Source organism: Entelurus aequoreus, linkage group LG22 (assembly GCF_033978785.1).
Source record: "Entelurus aequoreus isolate RoL-2023_Sb linkage group LG22, RoL_Eaeq_v1.1, whole genome shotgun sequence".
In the NCBI taxonomy this organism is placed as follows: Eukaryota; Metazoa; Chordata; class Actinopteri; order Syngnathiformes; family Syngnathidae; genus Entelurus; species Entelurus aequoreus.
Genome location: NC_084752.1, coordinates 39,480,041 through 39,506,361, shown reverse-complemented (window position 1 = coordinate 39,506,361; position 26,321 = coordinate 39,480,041). Strand labels below are relative to the sequence as shown.

Here is a 26,321-nt window from a genome sequence, read left to right as displayed (position 1 = left end):
GCACAATCATGTGTGCTTACGGACTGTATCCCTTGCAGACTGTATTGATATATATTGATATATAATGTAGGAAGCAGAATATTAATAACAGAAAGAAACAACCCTTTTGTGTGAATGAGTGTAAATAAAATCTAATACATTATTATTATTATTATAAATGGGGCAGGGAGGTTCTTTTGGGTTGGTGCACTAATTGTAAGTGTATCTTGTGTTTTTTATGTTGATTTAATTAAAAAAAAAAAAAAAAAAATTAAAAATTATATATATATATACACACACACATATATATATATATATAATATATATATATATATATATATATACATATACACACACACACACATATATATATATATATATATATATATATATATATATATATATATACACACACACACATATATATATATATATATATATATATATATATATATATATATATATATATATATATATATATATATATATATATATATATATATATATATATATATATATATATATATATATATATATATATATATATATATATATATATATACATATATATATATATATATATATATATATATATATATATATATATATATATATATATATATAAGGGCTGCAACAACTAATCGATTAAAATCGATTATAAAAATAGTTGCCGATTAATTTAGTCATCGATTCGTTGGATCTATGCTATGCGCATGCGCAGAGGCTTTTTATAAAAAAATTTTTTTTTAAAAATTATTATTATTATTATTTTTTTTTAAATAAACATTTATAAACTGCAACATGTACAAACAGCTGAGAAACAATAATCAAAATAAGTATGGTGCCATTATGCTGTTTTTTTCAATAAAATACTGGAAAGGATAGAAATACAGTTTGTCTCTTTTATCCGATTATTAATCGATTAATCGAAGTAATAATCGACAGATTAATCGATTATCAAATTAATCGTTAGTTGCAGCCCTAATATATATATATATATATATATATATATATATATATATATATATGTATGTATATATATATATGGATTTAGCGTTTAATAATTAGAAAATAATAATATGACTTTTTTTTTACATTTTTATGCCTGAGACCCTTCCGGGTCCCCGGGACCACTCTTGAGGGGAGCCCTAAAGGTTATTAAAAAAACTATACATTGTGTTGGTTTTGAAAATGTCAAATATCAAAATGGCCCCCGCATGAAAAAGTTTGGACACCCCTCCCTTAGAAGAAACCATCAACATCTTCAACGACTTCTAACCTGTGGTGTGGCTTGCTTGCAGGTCTTTCCGCTCTATTGTGAAGAAAAAGGGAGAAGGTTACTTATCTTGTTGAGTTGCACGGCAGCCAACATGAAAGGTGTGAGAGGAACATACTTCCACAAATGCCCACAGACACGTGGTAAGTCAGGCCTCCCGGAGCAGGAAGCAAAGAGGAGATGAAAGCATTAGTCACTTTGTCACTTCCTGGAGTTGCCAAGTATTTTACCCTGAGACCAGCCGGCTCTTATTGCACTTTGACAAATACATGCTAGTCTTTAAATCCGCACTCTTTGACCAGTTGCTCTGTGAAATAGATGATCTTTGTCCACAGGACAATGACTCCTCTGCATTGTTCGATAAAGTTATGCCGTCAATTTAGGCCGCGGTGGTTCAGAGGTAGAACAGCTTGCATTAGAATTCGGGGGGTTGGTGGTTTGAAGCCCTCTCCCTCCATCCCCGTCACTGCTGTTGTGCCCTTGGGCAAGACAATTTGGCCACTTGACCTTCAATGCCGCCCACACTGGTGTATAAAAGTGGAGGTGCTGGACGGAGTGACTTGACTGCGGAATAAATAAATATGTATTCAGTGTAAAGCGCCGTGGGTATCTTGAAAAGCGCCAAATCCAATCAATTATTATTATCATTAGGGATGTCCGATAAATGCGTTAAAATGTAATATCGGGAATTATCGGTATCGTTTTTTTTATTATCTGTATCGGTATTTTTTATTTTTATTTTTTTATTTATTTTTATTAAATCAACATAAAAAACACAAGATACACGTACAATTAGTGCACCAACCCAAAAAACCTCCCTCCCCCCATTTCTTTCTGTTATTAATATTCTGCTTCCTACATTATATATCAATATATATCAATACAGTCTGCAAGGAATACAGTCCGTAAGCACACATGATTGTGCGTGCTGCTGCTCCACTAATAGTACTAACCTTTAACAGTTAATTTTACTCATATTCATTAATTACTAGTTTCTATGTAACTGTTTTTATATTGTTTTACTTTCTTTTTTATTCAAGAAAATGTTTTTAATTTAGTTATCTTATTTTATAATTTTTTTAAAAAGTACCTTATCTTCACCATACCTGGTTGTCCAAATTAGGCATAATAATGTGTTAATTCCACGACTGCATATATCGGTTGATATCGGTATCAGTTGATATCGGTATCGGTAATTAAAGAGTTGGACAATATCGGAATATCGGATATCAGCAAAAAGCCATTATTGGACATCCCTAATTATCATTATTAATGAATACTTATGTTAGTGGGCCCAATCTAGTTGAATAACCCTGATGTATATATTTAATTTTTTTTAGTGTTCTTGAGGGGTTTACTAATCCGATATTGATATTATCAGTCCAATACAACCAAAAAAAAACGGATTATATCAGCTTGCATCTCAAATGTCCAATACAAACTCTGATACCAGTTTACTAAATGTCTTCCAATAAGCACAATATGTTGGTGAAATCATTTACAAAAAGTAAACATGCTCGGCTAACAGCTACACACGAGACATAGTGTCCTTCCTTGAACAATATTGAGGGAATTATTATTATTATTATTATTCATTATCAATAGTGATATATCTATAGGTATTGTATTGCTCCATTTGTAATGCAATAATGTCCATTGTCATTGTCAGTATGTTAATAATATTTACTTCAATAAATGGCTCTCTGTTATCATTTTTCATATCATATCGTATTTGCTGATGTTGCTCTGTTGTTGTTGTTGTTGTTGTCTCTCTGTCTTATCCCTCTCTTCTAATAGCAATTTCCCCCTCTGTCTTCCTTTTTTTCTTTTCTCTATTCCCCTCCAGTTTTGGTTCGACGGTGCCAAACATTCAATAAATCCATTTAATAAAGTCCAATACAAATAAGAAGTATCAAACACTTCTATTTTCTAAAGTAAAAGTGTACAGCAGATATAGATCATCTACATCAGGGGTCACCAACGCGGTGCCCGCGGGCACCAGGTAGCCCGTAAGGACCAGATGAGTAGCCCGCTGGCCTGTTCTAAAAATAGCTCAAATAGCAGCACTTACCAGTGAGCTGCCTCTATTTTTTAAATTGTATTTATTTACTAGCAAGCTGGTCTCGCTTTGCCCGACATTTTTAATTCTAAGAGAGACAAAACTCAAATAGAATTTGAAAATCCAAGAAAATATTTGAAAGACTTGGTCTTCACTTGTTTAAATAAATTCATAAATTTTTTTACTTTGCTTCTTATAACTTTCAAAAAGACAATTTTAGAGAAAAAATACAACCTTAAAACTGATTTTAGGATTTTTAAACACATATACCTTTTTACCTTTTAAATTCCTTCCTCTTCTTTCCTGACAATTTAAATCAATGTTCAAGTAAATTTATTTATTTTATTGTAAAGAATAATAAATACATTTTAATTTAATTCCTCATTTTAGCTTCTGTTTTTTCGACAAAGAATATTTGTGAAATATTTCTTCAAACTTATTATGATTAAAATTTTAAAAAATTATTCTGGCAAATCTAGAAAATCTGTAGGGTCAAATTTAAATCTTATTTCAAAGTCTTTTGAATTTCTTTTAAAATTTTTGTTCTGGAAAATCTAGAAGAAATAATGATTTGTCTTTGTTAGAAATATAGCTTGGTCCAATTTGTTATATATTCTAACAAATGTAGATTGGATTTTAACCTATTTAAAACATGTCATCAAAATTCTAAAATTAATCTTAATCAGTAAAAATTACTAATGATGTTCCATAAATTCTTTTTTTTAATTTTTTCAAAAAGATTCGAATTAGCTAGTTTTTCTCTTCTTTTTTTCGGTTGAATTTTGAATTTTAAAGAGTCGAAATTGGAGATAAACTATGTTTCAAAATTGAATTGTCATTTTTTTCGTGTTTTCTCCTCTTTTAAACCGTTCAATTAAGTGTAAATATCATTAATTATTAATAATAACATAGAGTTAAAGGTAAATTGAGCAAATTGGCTATTTCTGGCAATTTATTGAAGTGTGTATCAAACTGGTCGCATTAATCACTACCCAAGAAGTAGCTCTTGCTTTCAAAAAGGTTGCTGACCCCTGATCTACATCAACTATATGATTTGTCTGAGTGGCTGGACAGGACAAAATGAAAATAAAAAGAGAGAGCTATCTACCTGGCAGGCTCCACACTCCAGACGTCTCCAAAGTTTTAAGCTTTTTTTCCAGTTCTGCAACTCGACTTCCAAGCACTCTGGAAAAGACAGGTGAAAAGTTAATTCAGGGACATTAGCGTCACATGACCAAGTGGGCTAAACACCTAGCTAACAACATACAGGACATTTGGCTTTCTTCAAAAGTAGAGCTGGGCCATAAAACAATATCAATATACATCGCGATAGATACGTAATCAATATCTATAAAACTTTCGGTATATATATATATTGTTTCTTCCGAGGACGAAACAGGAAGTAGCGGAGCAAGGTTGGTTGCGTGAACAAAGGCACTCGCTAACCGAGCAACGCAGGAAGTGGGAGTGACATGCTAACAGCCAATCAGGTAACAATATCAACTATCAAGTTCGGTTGCACCATCTTTTTGTCTCGCGGTTGATTCTCTGCATGGAGTGAGAAGAGAAAGTAATAATGAGTGCTGTGGATAAAACAGGAATAGTCACCTCGACAGTATGGCAGATTTTTGGATTTATTAAACGGACCGTGGGCTCTGTACCGAGGATGTCGTTGTGGCTTGTACAGCCCTTTGAGACACTTGTGATTTAGGGCTATATAAATAAACATTGATTGATTGATTGATTGACCGTAGTCAGCAGACCAAGGCGTTCGTAACCAGTAATGCCACATCACCTTAGCTGCGCTCACCCTTTAGAGCACAGCCAGCACTAAACCTGCTGAAAATAGTCCCTCCATGTGTACATTTTCACACTTTTCACTATTTTCTTCCACTTTATTAAGCATTTCGTACGTATTCAGTTAGAATAATTTGATTTAAGTTATCGCAAAAACTTTGTGTCGAAATGAGAAGACCAAAAGCTGTCCTTGAAGCTACCAAGAAGAATGCTTGTAAAAGTCCACTGTGTAGGGGGGGAAGCAACATGAAGGTGTTCTGTTTTCTTTCATGTATTGTAATCAACAGAAAGATATTGTTTTAACCCAAGGACTACAAAGCGGAGAGAAGGCAAGATCTGCCCAAGTTCCAGACGACCTCTTTTTGAACCTCCCTTTTCAACTGTCTCTTTTTGAACTCTTTTACGACCTTTTCTGTGAACTGTTTATGACCTTTTCTTTTGAACTGTTGTAATCAAAAGGTTGTCATGTGGTCAGAGAAAGTCCAAGGAGGAGGCGTACAATCTTTTGGCAGAGCGTGCTGGAAGACTGTACAAAGAGTACAGACCAGGCGTCTCTCCTCAATTGAGCCAAATTGAATTCTGTCTCTGTTTAATTCTTTGCTTCTTGTCTTGTTTAATAGATGTCATCAGTGTTTGAACCTCACATCTTCCTTATAAGTACACCTTAATTTTAAGTGTCTAGAAATGTGTTTACATTGAGTATTTTCCATGGTTGTGTTGACATATACTTTCCTTTCAGCCTTGAGGGGATTATAATCAGAGGATAGTTACATTTTAAATGAAAATATTTACATTTAAAGGCCTACTGAAATGAATTGTTTTTATTTAAACAGGGATAGCAGATCTATTCTATGTGTCATACTTGATCATTTCGCGATATTGCCATATTTTTGCTGAAAGGATTTAGTATAGAACAACGACGATAAAGATCGCAACTTTTGGTATCTGACAAAAAAAAGGCTTGCCCCTAGCGGAAGTAGCGTGACGTAGTTAGTTGAACATTTCCGCAAAGTTCCCTATTGTTTACGGTGATGGCGGCCAGAAGTGAGAGCGATTCGGACCGAGAAAGCGACGATTTCCCCATTAATTTGAGCGAGGATGAAAGATTTGTGGATGAGGAAAGTGCAAGTGAAGGACTAGTGGGGAGTGGAAGCCATTCAGATAGGGAAGATGCTGTGAGAGGCGGGTGGGACCTGATATTCAGCTGGGAATGACTACAACAGTAAATAAACACAAGACATATATATACTCTATTAGCCACAACACAACCAGGCTTATATTTAATATGCCACAAATTAATCTCGCATAACAAACACCTAGGTGTTTGTTATGCTAGCTCCTAGCTCCTAGCTACTAGCTCCCGTCCATATAACCCGCCAATACAATTCAAACACCTGCACAACACACACACTCACTCAGCCCAAAGAACCGTTCACCTAACCCAAGGTTCATAAAGCTTATATATTTACACAAAGTTACGTACGTGACACGCACGTACGGGCAAGCGATCAAATGTTTGGAAGCGCAGCTGCGTACTCACGGTACTGTGTATCCAAATCAAAGTAATCCTGGTAAGAGTCTGTGTTGTCCCAGTTCTTCGATCTTGACTGCATCTTTCGGGAATGTAAATAATGAAACACCGGCTGTGTTGTGTTGCTGACTTCCCTCGCAAAATACTCCGCTTCGCACCGACAACTTTCTTCTTTGCTTGCTCAGCTTCTTTCTCCATAATGCAATGAACATAATTGCAACAGATTCACCAACACAGATGTCCAGAATCACGTGGAATAATGAGATGAAAACAGAGCTATTTTGTATTGGTTTCAATGGACCTCTGTTTCACTGGCTACGTCACGCGCATACGTCGTCCTCCAAAGGAGTTTTCAACCGGAATTTAGCGGGAAATGTAAAATGTCACTTTATAAGTTAACCCGACCGTATTGGCATGTGTTGCAATGTTAAGATTTCATCATTGATATATAAACTATCAGACTGCGTGGTCGCTAGTAGTGGCTTTCAGTAGGCCTTTAATATACCTTTCTCCTGGTCCTTATTTTCGATAGCTCATAAAAAGGATGAATAATGATCAGCATTGACCGATATAAAACATTTATACCGTGACAGTTTTCATCAATATTGCCCAGCCCTATTGCAAAGTATGAGTAGAGTTGGATGAAACAGCAATGAAGTTGCAAAGTGACGAAGAACATAAAACAATGCCCGGGCGTTTGTGATCGTGACATTCACTTTTGAAAAACATTCAAATGGAAATCATATTGTGGTTCAACTTTGAGGCGCCGACGTTACTTGTTAGTTTGCCGCTGGTGCTGAATCAGCATGTTCTTCTCGTGGATGGTTTCTAGGAGAGCCGTGGCCAGAGACTTGAGGTCCGAGATGGACTGGGAAGTAACGGGCAACGTGCAGCCGCTTTCCTCAGACAGCAGCTCCTTCACTACACACACACACACACACACACACACACACACACACACACACACACACACACACACACACACACACACACACACACACACACACACACACACACACACATCAAACCGGCATGAGGCAATTCATTATAATGAATAAAAACATCGGTTTTATTAAACAAGACTCGACCTTGTTTAGCTGAGAGCACTCCAGTGAGTGCACTACTGTTAGTCTTCCCACACGCTTTGGTGTTCTTCCTGCACTCCAATGCACTCTGAAATCAATCAATAGAAAAGAAACAAGAATTAGCATTGACATTTTGACAAGCTGGAGTGCTCCCCCACCCCTACAAGTAGGCACAAATATACAAAACTTTGGTCAAAAATGAATTTAGATTCGATTTTTTCAGGGCCGATACTGATTATCAGTAGTTAAGGAAGCCGATAAACTATATTTGGAGCAGATATTAATTTGAGCCACGCTGGCCTTCGCTCAGAAGGCACAGATAAGCGAATCCCACCTCCTCCACAAGACCATCACCAAGAGACCGCAACACACACTGCAAAAAGTCAAATCTAAGTAAGATGAAATATCTCAAATAAGGCTGATATTTGCTTCTTTTCTGTCTGATAAGATCATTCTTCTCACTAAGCAGATTTGATGTTAGAGTGTTTTACTTGTTTGAAGTGTTTTGCTCAATTAAGTCCATCCCTAGCAGTGATGGACTTTGTAGAAAACGTAGCTACAGCAATGGAAAAGAAGCAACACACCGTTGGAGTATTTATTGACTTATGTAAAGCTTTTGACACAATCCATCATTCCTTACTTCTGCAAAAATTGGAAAACTGTGGCATAAGAGGTGTTTCACAACAGTGGTTAAATAGTTATTTAAGCAATAGATCTCAATATGTGGAAATTAATAAGACTAAATCACAGCCAAGAAGAGTAACTTGTGGGGTGCCACAAGGCTCGGTACTGGGACCTAAGTTACTTATACTATATTTAAATGATATTTGTTCAGTGTCTAATAAATTGAAATGTATTATGTTTGCAGATGATACAAATGTCTATTGTTCAGGAGAAGACTTGAAGGAAGTGTTGAGGATAACAGATGTTGAGTTGATTCAGCTAAAAAAATGGTTTGATATGAATAAGTTATCATTAAATGATAAGAAAACTAAGTTTATGGTGTTTAGTGGTGCAAGGACAAACTGTGAAGCAAAATTAAAATTAAATCAAGTGGAAATTGATAGAGTATATGAAACTAAATTCTTGGGAATAATAATTGATCATAAATGATGTTGGAAAGCGCATATTGAATATATAAAGGGAAAAATATCCAAATCCATTGCTATTGTTTATAAAGTAAAACACATGCTGAATAAGAAATGTTTGCATATGTTATATTATTCTTTTATTTTTCCACATTTAACATATTGTGTTGAAGTTTGGGGAAATGTTTATAAAACAAACGTAGACCCAATAATTAAACTTCAAAAAAGGCTCATTAGAATAATACACAAAGCGTGCTACTATGAACATACCAATCCATTATTTATAAGTTCTAATGTGTTAAAATTTTCAGATATTGTGTTTTTAAAAACATTGGAAATTATGTTTAGAGTAAAGAACAACAGCCTTCCAGCTTGTATTCTTAGGTTATTTAAATTAAGAGGAGAAAACTATCATTTACGGGGGATATTGGTTTTTGAAATATGTAAAGCAAGAACGAATACAAAATACAAATGTATTTCAGTTTTAGGAGTTAAGTGGTGGAACAAGCTCAGTGACAAGTTGAAGACATGTACTTCTTTGTTAAGGTTTAAGAAAACATTGAAAGGTGAAATAATTGAAAATTATAAAATATAGCAACGATTACTTTCATCCCATTGATTTTTTTTTCTTTCTTTTTAATGTTGATGTTCCAGGTAATCTTATTTTCAGTGAAGGTATAGGATAGGCAAATATAAGCCTTGGCTTCAGCCTATTCCTTTTTCGCTCATGCTTTTTCTTTTCTTTTCTTTTTGTGTGTAAATGTGTATGATTGTTATATATGTATAATTTGTACTGTACTGTCACACAAAATGGTTATTGGTTGAGGGTTGATTATATGGCCGAAATAAACTTATTTCATTCATAAATGATGTCAGTAAGATATTACAGCTTGTTGCTGAGATTTGATGAACTATATTGAGTAAAACATGCTTGAAACTAGAATATCAAGTGTTGCAAAGCTGTGTCATCAACACTCACGAGTAGAGATAAATGAGATAAATGCGTTAAAATGTAATATCGGAAATTATCGGTATCGGTTTTTTTATTATCAGTATCGTTTCTTTTTTTTATTTTTTATTTTTTATTTATTAAATCCACATAAAAAACACAAGATACACTTACAATTAGTGCACCAAGCCAAAAAACCTCCCTCCCCCATTCACACTCATTCACACAAAAGGGTTGTTTCTTTCTGTTATTAATATTCTGCTTCCTACATGATATATCAATATATATCAATACAGTCTGCAAGGTTCCTACATTATATATCAATATATATCAATACAGTCTGCAAGGTTCCTACATTATATATCAATATATATCAATACAGTCTGCAAGGGATACAGTCCGTAAGCACACATGATTGTGCGTGCTGCTGCTCCACTAATAGTACTAACCTTTAACACTTCATTTTACTAATTTTCATTAATTACTAGTTTCTAGGTAACTGTTTTTATATTGTTTTACTTTCTTTTTTATTCAAGAAAATGTTTTTAATTTATTTATCTTATTTTATTTTATTAATAAAATAAAAAAAAGGACCTTATCTTCACCATACCTGGTTGTCCAAATTAGGCATAATAATGTGTTAATTCCACGACTGTATATATCGGTATCGGTTAATATCGGTAATTAAAGAGTTGGACAATATCGGAATATCGGATATCGGCAAAAAGCCATTATCGGACATCCCTATAAAATACTATTAACCGACACATGGAAGTGTAAAAAAAAAAGATTTGTACATTTTCCGAATGTGCGTGGTCTATTTCAGGGGTCGGCAACCTTTAGCACTCAAAGAGCCATTTTGGCAAGTTTCACAAATTAAAGAAAGTAATGGGAGCCACAAAAAAAATTTTTAAATTTAAAATGAAAAACACTGCATACAAAGCTTAAACGCTTTGTGCTATGTTAACCAGGGGTCTCCGACACACGCACCGGCACGCACTTTAATGTGGACATTTGATGTTAGTGCAGCCCGCGAGTTTTGAATGAATGGCGCTTGATAGCGTCATACTTGGGATGTTCCCCAGAAATGTGTTTTTCATTCTTTTTTGGTGTGGGTTCACAGTGTGGCGCATAATTGTAACGTAACAATGTTAAAGTTGTTTGATACGGCTACCGTCAGTGTAAGCTGTGTGGCTGATGACTAAGTATGCTTTGCTGTCTCCTGTGTGTGCAAGTAATAACAACATGCAACATGTGGCTGGACTGGCATGCTGTATGTAAATGCTATAGAGGACAATTACTGCAGTGCAATTAGGGCACGCCCTTTATTTAGTAATTAGAGTGTAAATAGGATTATTTTTTCCCTGGGAGTAATCTATGAGGGACACTGAGATCCATAAATCTCCTGGGAAAATCGGGGGGGTCGGCATGTATGTAGCTGAGCCGCATCAGAGTGGTCAAGGAGCCGCATGCGGCTCCGGAGCCGCGGGTTGCCGACCCCTGGTCTATTTTCAAACAAAGAAAACAATCTGAAGTTGTCTTTATTTTGAAGTTTTCATGCCATGATTTCAGCAGCCCGGCTGGGAATAGATTTTCCTCCATGTGGCCCCTGAGCTCAAATGACTTTGACACCCCTGCTTTAAACACACATGCATTAGCTTATTACAGCAATTTTGCAACGTTTCACTACTAACGTTAGCTACCATTGCATGTATATTCTATCATACCTACCACATGACTGCAAAATAGTACTTGCTTCTTTGTTGCTTACTGCAATCAGTGGTTTGGACATATATAATATGTACTATTATTTAGGGGCGGTATGGCGTAGTGGGTAGAGCGGCCGTGCCAGAAACCTGAGGGGTGCAGGTGTGCTCCCCGCCTCTTGACATCCAAATCGCTGCCGTTGTGTCCTTGGGCAGGACACTTCACCCTTGCCCCCGGTGCTGCTCACACTGGTGAATGAATGATGAATGATAGGTGGTGGTCGGAGGGGCCGTAGGTGCAAAGTGGCAGCCACGCTTCTGTCAGTCAGCTGTGGCTATGAAAGTAGCTTACCACCACCAGGTGTGAATGAATGATGGCTTCTCACTTCTCTGTGAAGCGCTTTGAGTGTCTAGAAAAGTGCTATATAAATCTAATCCATTATTATTATTAGAAATGTCCGATAATATCGGCCTGCTGATATTATCGGCCGATAAATGCTTTAAAATGTCATCCATCCATCCATATCCTACCGCTTATTCCCTTCGGGTCGCGGGGGGCGCTGGAGCCTATCTCAGCTACAATTGGGCGGAAGGCGGGTAATATCGGAAATTATCGGTATCGGTTTCAACCTCCCGATTTTCCCGAGAGACTCCTGAATTTCAGTGCCCCTCCCGAAAATCTCCCGGGGCAACCGTTCTCCCCAATTTCTCCCGATTTTCACCCGGACAACATTATTGGGGGCGTGCCTTGAAGGCACTGCCTTTAGCGTCCTCCACAACCTGTCGTCACGTCCACTTTTCCTCCATACAAACAGCGTGCCGGCCCAGTCACATAATATATGCGGCTTTTCACACACACACAAGTGAATGCAAGGCACTCTTGATCAACAGCCACACAGGTCACACTGAGGGTAGCCGTATAAACAAGTTTAACACTGTTACAAATATGCGCCACACTGTGAACCCACACCAAACAAGAATGACAAACACATTTCGGGAGAACATCTGCACCGTAACACAACATAAACACAACAAATACCCAGAATCCCTTGCAGCACTAACTCTTCCGGGACGCTACAATATACACCCCCGCTACCACACACACCCCCCACCCCATCTCTCGAATTGGGAAGTGTCAAGGTTGGCAAGTATGCTCTAGTATACTCTGGACTGAAGCTGTGTGCCTTCATTGTTTTTGTCGCTGTTGTTTTGAGACATGTTTAAAAAAAAAAAATAATAATGCACTTTGTGAATGTCAAAGTATAGTATTTGCCATAGTTGTAGCTCAGGGGTCACCAACCTTTTTGAAAGCAAGAGCTACTTCTTGGGTAGTGATTAATGCGAAGGGCTACCAGTTTGATACACACTTAAATAAATTGCCAGAAATAGCCAATTTGCTCAATTTACCTTTAACTCTATGTTATTATTAATAATTAATGATATTTACACATAATTGAACGGTTTAAAAGAGGAGAAAACACAAAAAAATATGACAATTAAATTTTGAAACATAGTTTATCTTCAATTTCGACTCTTTAAAATTCAAAATTCAACCGAAAAAAAAGAAGAGAAAAACTAGCTAATTCGAATCTTTTTGAAAAAATTAAAAAAAGAATTTATGGAACATCATTAGTAATTTTTCCTGATTAAGATTAATTTTAGAATTTTGATGACATGTTTTAAATAGGTTAAAATCCAATCTGCACTTTGTTAGAATATATAACAAATTGGACCAAGCTATATTTCTAACAAAGACAAATCATTATTTCTTCTAGATTTTCCAGAACAAAAATTTTAAAATAAATTCAGAAGACTTTGAAATAAGATTTAAATTTGATTCTACAGATTTTCTAGATTTGCCAGAATATTTTTTTTAAATTTTAATCATAATAAGTTTGAAGAAATATTTCACAAATATTCTTCGTCGAAAAAACAGAAGCTAAAATGAAGAATTCAATTAAAATGTATTTATTATTCTTTACAAAAAAAAAAAAAAATTACTTGAACATTGATTTAAATTGTCAGGAAAGAAGAGGAAGGAATTTAAAAGGTAAAAAGGTATATGTGTTTAAAAACCCTAAAATCATTTTTAAGGTTGTATTTTTTTCTCTAAAATTGTCTTTCTGAAAGTTATAAGAAGCAAAGTAAAAAAAATTATGAATTTATTTAAACAAGTGAAGACCAAGTCTTTAAAATATTTTCTTGGATTTTCAAATTTTATTTGAGTTTTGTCTCTCTTAGAATTAAAAATGTCGAGCAAAGCGAGACCAGCTTGCTAGTAAATAAATAAAATGTAAAAAATAGAGGCAGCTCACTGGTAAGTGCTGCTATTTGAGCTATTTTTAGAACAGGCCAGCGGGCTACTCATCTGGTCCTTACGGGCTACCTGGTGCCCGCGGGCATCGCGTTGGTGACCCCTGCTGTAGTGGGTCTCAGGATTATCTCAGGGAGAGCATGTCCCAAATTCCAAGCTGCTGTTTTGAGGCATGTTAAAAAAAATAATGCACTTTGTGACTTCAATAATAAATATGGCAGTGCCATGTTGGCATTTTTTTACATAACTGGAGTTGAAGTTGTTCTCTTATTTTGGAAAACCTTGTTTTTGATTGATTGATTGAATATCGTATTAGTAGATTGCACAGTACAGTACATATTCCGTACAATTGACCACTAAATGGTAACACCCCGAAAAGTTTTTCAACTTGGGGTCCACGTTAATCAATTCATGGTAAAGTTACATTGTTTAATGCATCCAGCGGGGCATCACAACACAATTAGCAGAGCCAGCCCAAGGCATAAGCGTACTAAGCGCTTGCTTAGGGCCCCGCGGCCACCAGGGGGCCCCCAAAAGCAATTAACAAAAAAATTCTTATTTTTTATTTTTTGCATGTACGAGTCTGCAGTGATTAGTATTAATAACAAAGTCGGCCATCAGATTTCTTACAGTGATGTCATAAATGACTTTGCCTCCAGAAAAGCCAGGAAGCACAGGTGGAGTGGTGTGGGTGGTGAAGAACAGAGGAACAAAACTGTGATGTGATGGTCAAATCTGTGAATTAAGGACCTTAATTTAAGGTAGTTTATTTTGATTTTTTCCCCAAAATTTTTTTGCACATCGTTATGTACATTTACATAGTTTTAATATGTAGTAACTTTATATTTGTTTATAAACCGTTATGTTACCTTGTTTCTGGTAACTCTGTTCATTAATATTATTTAAGTATTTGCTTGATATTTAATTTAATTATGTTGTTTTTTGTACAATTGAATTTGTTCCTTTTTATATATATTTAAGTGATTTTATTGTTGCACTTTATTGTTTTCTTGCACTACGAATTATTTTTGCACATTGCTGTTTCAGGTTTTTGTTACCAAAAATAATCAAGTGAATCAGAATCAGCTTTATTGTCCAGTTATGTTTAACACACATGGAATTTAACTTCAGTAGACTGCGCTCTCTTTGTACAAAGTAAACATTAAATATGAAAAATTAACTAAAAATATAAACTAGTAATTAAAGACTAATATGTACAAGACTGATGAGACAAGATGACACTTTTACTGTAAATACAAAGCTTTATCACTTGGACTGTTCAACCCCAGGCCACTCTTGTAGCTGAATGTTTTCTACATTTTAAGTTTAGGAACCATATGTGGCACTCTGGACATCATTCATTGGTATTATTTATGTTCTTAACTGGGCCACCCCCATATCTTTACAAATGACATGTCATTTGTAAAGACATGCCAGGCTGACAATAGGATCATGTAAACAACACTGCCAGAGCCGCAATGAGTTTATAGTAGGTGTGTGAATGATCAACAATCAATATTATTGGCAGAAATAGAGGGCCCCAAAATCAAATTTTGCTTAGGGCCCCATGGAGGCTTGGGCCGGCACTGAAATTAGGCATAATAATGTGTTCATTCCACGACTGTATATATTTGTATCGGTTGATATCGGATTTGGTAATTAAGAGTGGGACAATATCGGAATATAGGATATCGGCAAAAAAGCCATTATCGGACATCTGTAATTATTATTATTATTAGAAACATTAGAAAACTTGCGCTGGTGTTATTTTTTTTGCTTTGAAAAACGCCACTTTGAACAAGTTTCAAACCTCCCTTTTTAAAAAACGTTTTCTTTAGTTTTCTTGTTCAAAAGAAAACAAAACAAGAAGCTGCTATTGAATGGTGCGGAATAAAAAAAGAACAACAATTACCTTGTATTTGCCCAGATTAGTTTTGAGCAAGGCGACCTCTTCCGAAAGTTGACACAGGCGATCGTGCAAATATCTAAAAGTAATATTTGATATTTGTTAGGTTTGATAATCAGTGTGTTTACGGGCCAGCGATGCTTTCAACCAACCTGTTCTCCATGCAGAGTGCGTCGATGTCCACCATCCGCACGGCGTCGTTGCCAACGATGTGGTTCATCTCCACGTTGAGGCGGTGAGCTTTCTGCTGGAACACGTGGCGCTCCGCCCGTACGTCCTGCAGCTCGTCGCTGAGAGATTTCACACTGTGCTCCAGCACCTGGTTCTAGAAGCCCACCAAAGAGTCCACAAGGTTGCCGGGAGATACTTTGGCTCAGTCCTGCTCACCTGCTCTCTGGCTCTCTCCAGCTGGTGGACCAGGTCCTCGCGCTCGTGTGCCGGGAAGTGGCGAGCTCCCACCTCCTCATCTCCCAGCCTTTGCTTGGTGATGGTCATTCGTAACAGCTGGACATAACAACGTTAGTAAGTAAGGACTTAATAAGTAAGGACCTAGTGCAAAACCAAATAAGTTAACTTCGGCGATTAATCAGCATAAATACTGCATCAGTCATGACCAACCTGTCCTTCTGCACTGCAAAAACTGACATCTAAGTAAGATGAAATATCTCAAATAAGGCTGATATTTGCTTATTTTCTGTCTGATAAGATCATTCTTCTCACTAAGCAGATTTGATGTTAGAGTGTTTTACTTGTTTGAAGTGTTTTGCTCCTAAATGATCTCAGTAAGATATTACAGCTTGTTGCTGAGATTTGATGACCTATATCAGGGGTCGGCAACCCGCGGCTCCGGAGCCGCATGCGGCTCTTTGACCACTCTGATGCGGCTCAGCTGCATACCTGCCGACCCTCCCGATTTTCCGGATGTAGACCGGAAGAGTTAGGGCTGCATGGGATTCTGGGTATTTGTTGTGTTGTGTTTACCGTAATTTCCGGACTATAAGCCGCTACTTTTTCCCCTCGTTCTGATCCCTGCGGCTTATACAAGGGTGCGGCTTATTTACGGCCTGTTCTTCTCCGACATCGACAAAGAGGATTTCGGTGGTTTTAGTACGCAGGAGGAAGACGATGACACAATGATTAAAGACTGACTTTGGTTATTTTGATAACGTACAGGCGAGCACTTTGTATTACTTTGCACCGTTGTATTATTTGTACTCTGCACGAATGCTGTTCGCCATGTCAAAGATGTGAAAGTTTGATTGAATGATTGAAAGATTTATTGTTAATAAATGGGACGCTTTGCGTTCCCAAACAGTCATCTCTGTCCCGACAATCCCCTCCGTAGTAGCAGGAACCCCTATATACTACGCTAATTACACATCAAAACCCTGCGGCTTATAGTCGGGTGCGGCTTATATATGGAGCAATCTGTATTTTACCCTAAATTTAGCTGGTGCGGCTTATAGTCAGGTGCGGCTTATAGTCCGGAAATTACGGTATGTTGTGTTACAGTGTGGATGTTCTCCAGAAATGTGTTTGTCATTCTTTGTTGGTGTGGGTTCACAGTGTGGCGCATATTTGTAACGTAACAGTGTTAAAGTTGTTTTATACGGCTACCGTCAGTGTAAGCTGTGTGGCTGTTGAGCAAGTATGCCTTGCTGTCTCCAACGTATGCAAGCCAAAGCTGCGTTCAACATGTAGCTGAGCAGGTGCGCCGTTTGAGCATGCTGTAGAGGGCGCTATAAGCAGTGCCATCACTCCCTGGAATTCGGGAGTCTCCCGGGAAATTGCGGGTGTCGGCAAGTATGACGCTTATATGCGCCATTCAATTAAAACTGGCAGGCCGCACCATCATTAAATTTTCATATTAAGGTGTGGGCCGGGGTGTGTGTCTGAGACTCCTGGTTTAAACATAGCCAAAAAAGCTTTGTATGCAGTGTTATTTCATTTTCAAATTCCAAAAGAGTTTTGTGGCTCCCATTGTTTTCTTTAATTTGTGAAACTTGTCAAAATGGCTCTGTGAGTGGTAAAGGTTGCCGACCCCTGACCTATATTGAGTAAAACATGCTTGAAACTAGAATATCAAGTGTTGCAAAGCTGTGTCATCAACACTCACAAGTAGAAAACTACTTTTTTAAAGTCATCATTTCTTATTTCAAGCATGAAATTAAAAAAATCATGACTTTGACACAATTGTGTCTCATAATTAAAACAGATGACAGCCAAATGGACTTTGCTGTATTATTTCCAATGAAACAATAGAACATAAGTACTCATATAGTAGTACAGTTGGCACACTACAGTAAACTGACAGTTAATATTTAAACATTTAACATTTCAAACCACTTTGTACAGAAATAGTTCATGCACATTCAGATAAATTCCTCAAAATTACAATGAACATTTCTTTGGCCGGGGGCCGGGCTGTAGATCGGTAGGTTGTGAGTTCAAATCCCGGCCAAGTCATACCAAAGACCATAAAAATGGGAGCCATTACCTCCCTGCTTGGCACTCAGCATCAAGGGTTGGAATTGGGGGTTAAATCACCAAAAATGATTCCCGGGCGCGGCTACGCTGCTGCTCACTGCTCCCCTCACCTCCCAGGGGGTGATCAAGGGGATGGGTCAAATGCAGAGGACAAATTTCACCACACCTAGTGTGTGTGTGACCATCATTGCTACTTTAACTTTATATGCACACTAATTGACTGAAAGAGCACGCACTTGGCGCGATGATGTCATGTTATCCATGGAAAAATGCATTTTTAGACAATATGATTTGCCTGAGCGGCTAGGAGACCCCGAGAGTAACAAGCGCTCGCCTTGTTGCCTTTCCATTAAGAACAATAAACTAGTTTTTAGTATAAGTTTGCTGGTTTCAAGAAATGTGCATATCATTATGTCAAGATAATGGCACTAGCATTTACTTCATTTAACAATATTTTTCAACATATTGAGCAAAAAGATCTCCTTTTTTTTCTAGCAAGAAAAGTGCACTTGTTATTAGTGAGAATATACTTATTTGAAGCTATTTTGGGGTTCATTGAGGTTAGCTAATTTGACTCGTTTTGGAAAGTCTAGACAAGCCACATTTTCTTGTTCTATTGGCAGATCATTTTGCTTAGTTCTAATAAAATACCCCTCATTTTTGTATTCTTGTTTTTGAACACTGACTTTTTGCAGTGTGGTCGCTGAGAGGAGGAAATTAATTATTGGAGCTTGTATGAAACGCTTGCTGTGCAAAGACGCCGAAATCCAAACCATGTTTTGTGTATTTATGGGATCACTCCTTTTGTATTACATAATATCAAAGCATGGATTATAGCGATCGACTCTCTCTCTCTTGTTGGCAAACCATCAGATGGCCAACTCAGCCCTTGTCTCTGGTCCTAAGTAGAAAAGGCCGGCTTCTGAGGGTATGACGTGCTGGCAGTCTGCTCAGACTTGCAACAATGTCTGAAAGGCCCCACTTCTTCATGAATGACTTGAAGTGTCCCAATCCAGTGCACCCTCTAATTTTTCACGTGTGTGAGCAAAACGCACAACAAACTCCTTCAGCATTCAGCGGAGCACATGTGAGCGACGTCAGACGTGCACACTGTGGGTCAGCGGTGTGCAAAGTGAGACACCTACTCAGTGGCGTAGTGGTCAGGTTGTGAGTTCAAACCCCGGCCGAGTCATACCAAAGACTATAAAAATGGAAGCCATTACCTCCCTGCTTGGCACTCAGCATCAAGGGTTGGAATTGGGGGTTAAATCACCAAAGATGATTCTCGGGCGTGGCCACTGCTGCTGCTCACTGCTCCCCTCACCTCCCAGGGGGTGATAAAGGGTAATGAGTCAAATGCAGAGGATAATTTCGCCACACCTAGTGTATGTGTGACTATCATTGCTACTTTAACATGGTGGCCATTGTAAACAGGCTGCTTGTTTTTTTATTGTCCCTTAACATGTGGTAAAAATACATTTGTTTTATTAATTTGTCACACATAAGCTAAGATGTAGCTGTTTTGTTCAGCTAGCATATACGATATTGACCGACAAAGGACTGTTTTTAGCATCTTTAATGCACAAAATGTATCCTTCAATTTTTCAGTGGAAATAGTCCGGACTTTGGACACGCCTACTTTGTGTGAGGTCTTTAAGGATGTGCTCACCTGCAAAAAACCCTGTCAAAGATCCTCTATATGAGTAGGGATGATGTTTGATAAGAAATTATCGAGTTCGAGTCTATTATCGAATCCTCTTATCAAACCGATTCCTTATGGATTCTCTTATGGAGTCCAGATAGGTTGTTGTATATGGAAACAAACACACAATATTTGGTTTAACAAAAGCTCACTTTTATTATATAAGAAAACAATTTAATATAAAAAAATAAATAAATATTGACTGTTACCCACCTAAAAAAATAAAATAAAATAAATAAATATTGACTGTTGCCCCCCTAAAAAAAATAAAATAAAATAAATAAATATTGACTGTTGTTACCCAAAGTATATTAAGTGGGATTTTTCAGAAAAACAAATATATAAGGTAACACAAAAACAAGCTGTCTCTGTGATCACTATAGGTGTATAAATAATAATATAGTGTTAAATAAAATCAGTCCCTTGGGCACAAAACTGGAAATAATACAGCTCTCCAAAAAGTGCACTTCTGCTGCTATTTGACATAACTGTTTGTTATGATGCTTTGACATTTTTGCACTTTATTTCTTTATTGAAAGAAAATTCTATGAAGAGAAAAGTTGTTTGCAAATGTGGTTACAATGCTAAAAAAATGAAAAGTTAAAGCTAAAAAAAGAAATACACTTTATTGAGTTAACATTATTTCTTTATAGGGGGAAAGATGTTATGAGCTAGGGAATATAACAACTACACTACCCAGCATGCAACGGGAGTGACGAGCATGCGCGGTAGCCCCGAAAAGTGTTGCATGTTGCCACGCTGTGAAAGTAAACGTCAAGAAGTCAGCCAACACGCCTCGTCTGCATTATTTATAATTAGACAGACAACACATATACAGTGTGATTTTGTAACGTTTACAAGGAAAGAAAAACAAAAGTTAAAAAAGGGAGATGTGTTGTATATATATGTATGTGCTGCAGTGTTGTATATATATGTATGTGCTGCAGTGTTGTATATATATGTATGTGCTGCAGTGTTGTATATATATGTATGTGCTGCAGTGTTGTATATATATGTATGTGCTGCGGTTGCTTTAAGAAGGTTGCGACAGCTGCCGTAAAGGAGGTGCGTTGCTAGCCTGGTTGCTATGTTTCCGCTTGGTGGTAAAAGTGTTGGTCATGTGTTTTACCCTGCTCAAATCTCTCAGTAAAGTTATTCATTGGATTATAGCTTTTGTTTTGAACTTTATTACACCTTGGAGCGCTTTTTCCTGTCCATTTTTTTCCTGCTTTCGCTATCTGCGCCTAATGACTGAGCTACGTGACGTCATTTCTTGTGATGTCACACGGAGCATTTCTGGTCGGGACGGGATTCGTTCCGAGGGATTCGAATAAAGAACCAACTCTTTTCTTTGCTATAGTGGTCTCGATAACGGGTACCGGTTCTCAAAAAGGGATTCGAGTCCGAGGACTCGGTTCTTTTCTTATCGAACAACCGGGAAAACCGGTTTCGAGTATCATCCCTATATATGAGTGCTGATCAGTCCTTATTATGCCATAAAGACAGAAGGAAGTAAAGCACCTTGTTGTCTCCCTGTGCTTCTGCCAGCCGTTGTTTCAGCTCCTTCATCTCCTCACAGAGATCATTGCTTTTTTCTTTGGAGTTTCTCAGGAGCTGAGCTACATTCACCTGCGAGAACAGGGCTTTCAGTTTGCACATTTCATTCTTACGAAGGCAGCACTTACTTGGTTGCGTTTTTCAGGGGGCAGAGACAGATCTCCATCCTGGGGAGTAGAAAGAGTTAGACACAACATCATGTTTGACACAAACATCTTCTCTTACGAGGAGTTCTCTGTACTTCTTCTTGAGTCCTTGGTGGCGCTCTCGAAGCTGATTGGCCATCAGCTGGTACTGATCCCTCTCCTGCTGGCACGTGTCCAGCTCCTTGGACAGGATCAGGAGCGCTTCCTTCTTGCTCTCCAACTTGCGCTTACAAATGAGGAACTGCGCAGGGATACAAAAGGCAGTTCAAACGTCAATGCTGGGGGGGTAAAAAATGTCACGATGAAAGGACAGAGCTGGTATCTGAAATTCAAACTAACTAGAGAAAAGACAGAAAACTTAAAGCAATGTCTTGAAAACAGAACATGCACAGCAAAGAAGAAATGAAGAACAAACGGGTGTATGTGTATATACACGTATATATACATGTGTTATATACATGTATATACACATGTGTATATACACATGTACATATACATGTGTATTGACATTTGTATATACATATGTATTAGGGCTGTGAATCTTTGGGTGTCCCACGATTCGATTCAATATCAATTTTTGGGGTCAGGATTCGATTCAAAATCGATTTTTTTTCAATTCAACAGGATTTTCGATTCAAAAAGGATATTTTCCCCGATTGAAAAGGATTGTCTATTGATGGAATACATCTATTTCAGCAGGATCTACCCCAGTCTGCTGACATGCAAGCAGAGTAAAAAGCTTTTATAATTGTAAAGGACAATGTTTTATCAACTGATTGCAATAATGTACATTTGTTTCAACTATTAAATGAAGCAAAAATATGACTTATTTTATCTTTGTGAAAATATTGGACACAGTGTGTTGTCAAGCTTACGAGATGCGATGCAAGTGTAAGCCACTGTCACACTATTGTTCTTTTTAATAAATGTCTAATGATAATGTCAATGAGGGATTTTTAATCACTGCTATGTTGAAATTGTAACTAATATTGATACTGTTGTTGATAATATTCATTTTTGTTTCACTACTTTTGTGTGTTTGTGTCTCCTCTCAATTGTTGTGTGTGGTGTTTGTGTCTCCTCTCAATTGTTGTGTGTGGTGTTTGTGTCTCCTCTCAATTGTTGTGTGTGGTGTTTGTGTCTCCTCTCAATTGTTGTGTGCGGTGTTTGTGTCTCCTCTCAATTGTTGTGTGTGGTGTTTGTGTCTCCTCTCAATTGTTGTGTGTGGTGTTTGTGTCTCCTCTCAATTGTTGTGTGTGGTGTTTGTGTCTCCTCTCAATTGTTGTGTGTGGTGTTTGTGTCTCCTCTCAATAGTTGTGTGTGGTGTTTGTGTCTCCTCTCAATTGTTGTGTGTGGTGTTTGTGTCTCCTCTCAATTGTTGTGTGTGGTGTTTGTGTCTCCTCTCAATTGTTGTGTGTGGTGTTTGTGTCTCCTCTCAATTGTTGTGTGTGGTGTTTGTGTCTCCTCTCAATTGTTGTGTGTGGTGTTTGTGTCTCCTATCAATTGTTGTGTGTGGTGTTTGTGTCTCCTCTCAATTGTTGTGTGTGGTGTTTGTGTCTCCTCTCAATTGTTGTGTGTGGTGTTTGTGTCTCCTCTCAATTGTTGTGTGTGGTGTTTGTGTCTCCTCTCAATTGTTGTGTGTGGTGTTTGTGTCTCCTCTCAATTGTTGTGTGTGGTGTTTGTGTCTCCTCTCAATTGTTGTGTGTGGTGTTTGTGTCTCCTCTCAATTGTTGTGTGTGGTGTTTGTGTCTCCTCTCAATTGTTGTGTGTGGTGTTTGTGTCTCCTCTCAATTGTTGTGTGTGGTGTTTGTGTCTCCTCTCAATTGTTGTGTGTGGTGTTTGTGTCTCCTCTCAATTGTTGTGTGTGGTGTTTGTGTCTCCTCTCAATTGTTGTGTGTGGTGTTTGTGTCTCCTCTCAATTGTTGTGTGTGGTGTTTGTGTCTCCTCTCAATTGTTGTGTGTGGTGTTTGTGTCTCCTCTCAATTGTTGTGTGTGGTGTTTGTGTCTCCTCTCAATTGTTGTGTGTGGTGTTTGTGTCTCCTCTCAATTGTTGTGTGGTGTTTGTGTCTCCTCTCAATTGTTGTGTGTGGTGTTTGTGTCTCCTCTCAATTGTTGTGTGTGGTGTTTGTGTCTCCTCTCAATTGTTGTGTGTGGTGTTTGTGTCTCCTCTCAATTGTTGTGTGGTGTTTGTGTCTCCTCTCAATTGTTGTGTGTGGTGTTTGTGTCTCCTCTCAATTGTTGTGTGTGGTGTTTGTGTCTCCTCTCAATTGTTGTGTGTGGTGTTTGTGTCTCCTCTCAATTGTTGTGTGTGGTGTTTGTGTCTCCTCTCAATTGTTGTGTGTGGTGTTTGTGTCTCCTCTCAATTGTTGTGTGTGGTGTTTGTGTCTCCTCTCAATTGTTGTGTGTGGTGTTTGTGTCTCCTCTCAATTGTTGTGTGTGGTGTTTGTGTCTCCTCTCAATTGCTCTGTTTATTGCACTTCTGAGTGTTGCTGGCTCGGCTTTGCTTTTGGAATTGGATGGCATTGTTATGGTATTGCTGTGTATTGTTTTGTTGGATTGATTAATTAAAAAATTAAATTAAATTAAAAAAAAAATTTTTTTTAATTAATTAAATCAAAAAATCGATTTTTTAAAAATGAGAATCGATTCTGAATCGCACGTGAGAATCGCGATTCGAATTTGAATCGATTTTTCCCCACACCCCTAATATGTATGTATACACGTGTATATATACACATGTGTATATACACACACGTGTATATACATATGTATATGCACACGTGTATATACACGTGTGCATACACATATGTATGTATACACACGTGTATACACATATGTGTATATACATTTATATACACATGTGTATATACACATGTATGTACACATGTACATATAAATGTGTATTGACATTTGTATATACATATGTATGTATACACGTGTATATATATATACATGTGTATATATACACGTGTATATGCACAGGTATATATACATGTGTATACAAATGTATGTACAGATACGTGTATATACATGTGTATATGCGTGTGTATGGACATTTGTATATACATGTGTATATACAAATGTCAATACACACGCATATATGCATGTGTATAAACATGTATATATACATGTATATATACATGTGTGTGTATACACGTGTATACATACATATGTATATACAAATGTCAATACACATGTATGTATACATAAATGTGTATACACAAATGTCAATACACATGTATGTATACACGTATACATACATGTGTAATGACATTTGTATATACATATGTACTGTATGTATACACGTGTATATGTATATACACACGTGTATATACATGTATAAACACACGTGTATATACATGTATTCACACACACACACACACACACACACACGTGTGTATATACATATATGCACACATGTATATACACATGTATATACATTCATGTATATACACGTGTATATACATATATACACGTGCATATACATATATACACGTGTATATATATACACGTGTATATACACATGTGTATATACACGTGTATATATATACATGTAAACAGTGGTCACAGCAGTTAATGAGTTGTTGTCTTTTACCTCGTTGACCATTCCCTGCCATTCACCGTCACTCCTCTGCGACGGATCCATCCCACTTAAACGTAAAGGAAAGCCTTTACGACGCTGAATATTCAATGGACTTATGTTTAATGGCCATGTTAGTAGCTTGAAGACGACAGATTAGGCTCTCGCACACACTACTCATACGGTGGTTCATTTCCGTCAAGCTTGAGACATCTTTCTTTCTCAACCAATCACACTTGAGACATCTTTCTTTCTCAACCAATCACACTTGAGACATCTTTCTTTCTCAACCAATCACACTTGAGACATCTTTCTTTCTCAACCAATCACACTTGAGACATCTTTCTTTCTCAACCAATCACACTTGAGACATCTTTCTTTCTCAACCAATCACGTTCGCTCAGTCACGTCACATGACAGGCTTTAAAAGTCACGTGGTTATAAACTAATGTTGTATGTGTCGTAAACCCGTTCGGTCTGTCGCAAGTAGCGCCTTCAAATCTCACTTTATGCGACAGTTCATACTGGGTTTCACAATCTTAACACGTAATAGTGTCAACATATAGGTACATGTGTGAAAATAGAGCATGCATAAGTTAATGTACGGAGAATGTAGTTTTTGTCGACCATACAATTGTCTTTACAAAACATATTTGGCGTTTGACGGCAGTGGAGCGTCATGGTGCATTTAGAGTCCCTCGGAAAGTAAAGAATTGTGAGGTGCATGTATGGACGGGAACATGTTCTAGAAAACACACATGACTCTTACATATTGTTAAACTTTACGTTGAGCCATTTTGAAACATGCTTATGACATTTATACTGTATATTTGCACATTTTATTGGAAACAGGGGCGTCACTAGCTTTTAAGGACAGGGGGGCTTAGCCCCCAGGAGATGCACAGGATGCGAGCGAACGTTACGCACGAGCACACAACTTCACAAACGGCTAACAAAGACTTAGAAATGATTCATTGTTATTTTTATTATTTAAAAAAAATGCACGGGACGAAATGAAATGGTCCCCGGGATGATGGCTTTTAACCATTTTTTTCTTTTTCTTTTTATGTATTTATTCATTTTACATTTTATATTAAATGTCTTGGTTTTTCCTCCCTCTGAAAATCCTATGAAATGTTTAACAAGCCATCCTATAATA

The 26,321-nt window shown here is 37.2% G+C and overlaps 1 protein-coding gene across 7 annotated transcripts in view; it reads right to left on the bottom strand.

Moving 5' to 3' along the window:
* LOC133639680 (coiled-coil domain-containing protein 149-like) overlaps window positions 1-25,438 on the bottom strand; it is a 32,024-nt gene extending 6,586 nt beyond the window's left edge. For 5 of the 7 annotated variants that reach the window (XR_009823834.1, XM_062033198.1, XM_062033197.1 and 2 more), the window contains exons 1-12: window positions 25,178-25,436; window positions 21,662-21,823; window positions 21,565-21,603; window positions 21,401-21,508; window positions 16,078-16,194; window positions 15,843-16,015; window positions 15,697-15,769; window positions 7,731-7,815; window positions 7,419-7,563; window positions 4,423-4,499; window positions 1,374-1,409; window positions 1,259-1,291 (exon numbers count right to left, since the gene is read on the bottom strand). Coding sequence is in view for 5 of the 7 variants with exons in the window: in XM_062033198.1 (XP_061889182.1) it covers window positions 1,259-1,291; window positions 1,374-1,409; window positions 4,423-4,499; window positions 7,419-7,563; window positions 7,731-7,815; window positions 15,697-15,769; window positions 15,843-16,015; window positions 16,078-16,194; window positions 21,401-21,508; window positions 21,565-21,603; window positions 21,662-21,823; window positions 25,178-25,228 (1,099 nt within the window). In the remaining 2 variants the exon portion in view is untranslated. Of the gene's footprint in view, window positions 1-1,258; window positions 1,292-1,373; window positions 1,820-4,422; window positions 4,500-7,418; window positions 7,564-7,730; window positions 7,816-15,696; window positions 15,770-15,842; window positions 16,016-16,077; window positions 16,195-21,400; window positions 21,509-21,564; window positions 21,604-21,661; window positions 21,824-25,177 lie in introns of all 7 variants that reach the window. The other 2 variants (XR_009823835.1, XM_062033199.1) reach the window with 2 other exon arrangements.
* Between the last annotated feature and the right edge of the window lie 883 nt (window positions 25,439-26,321).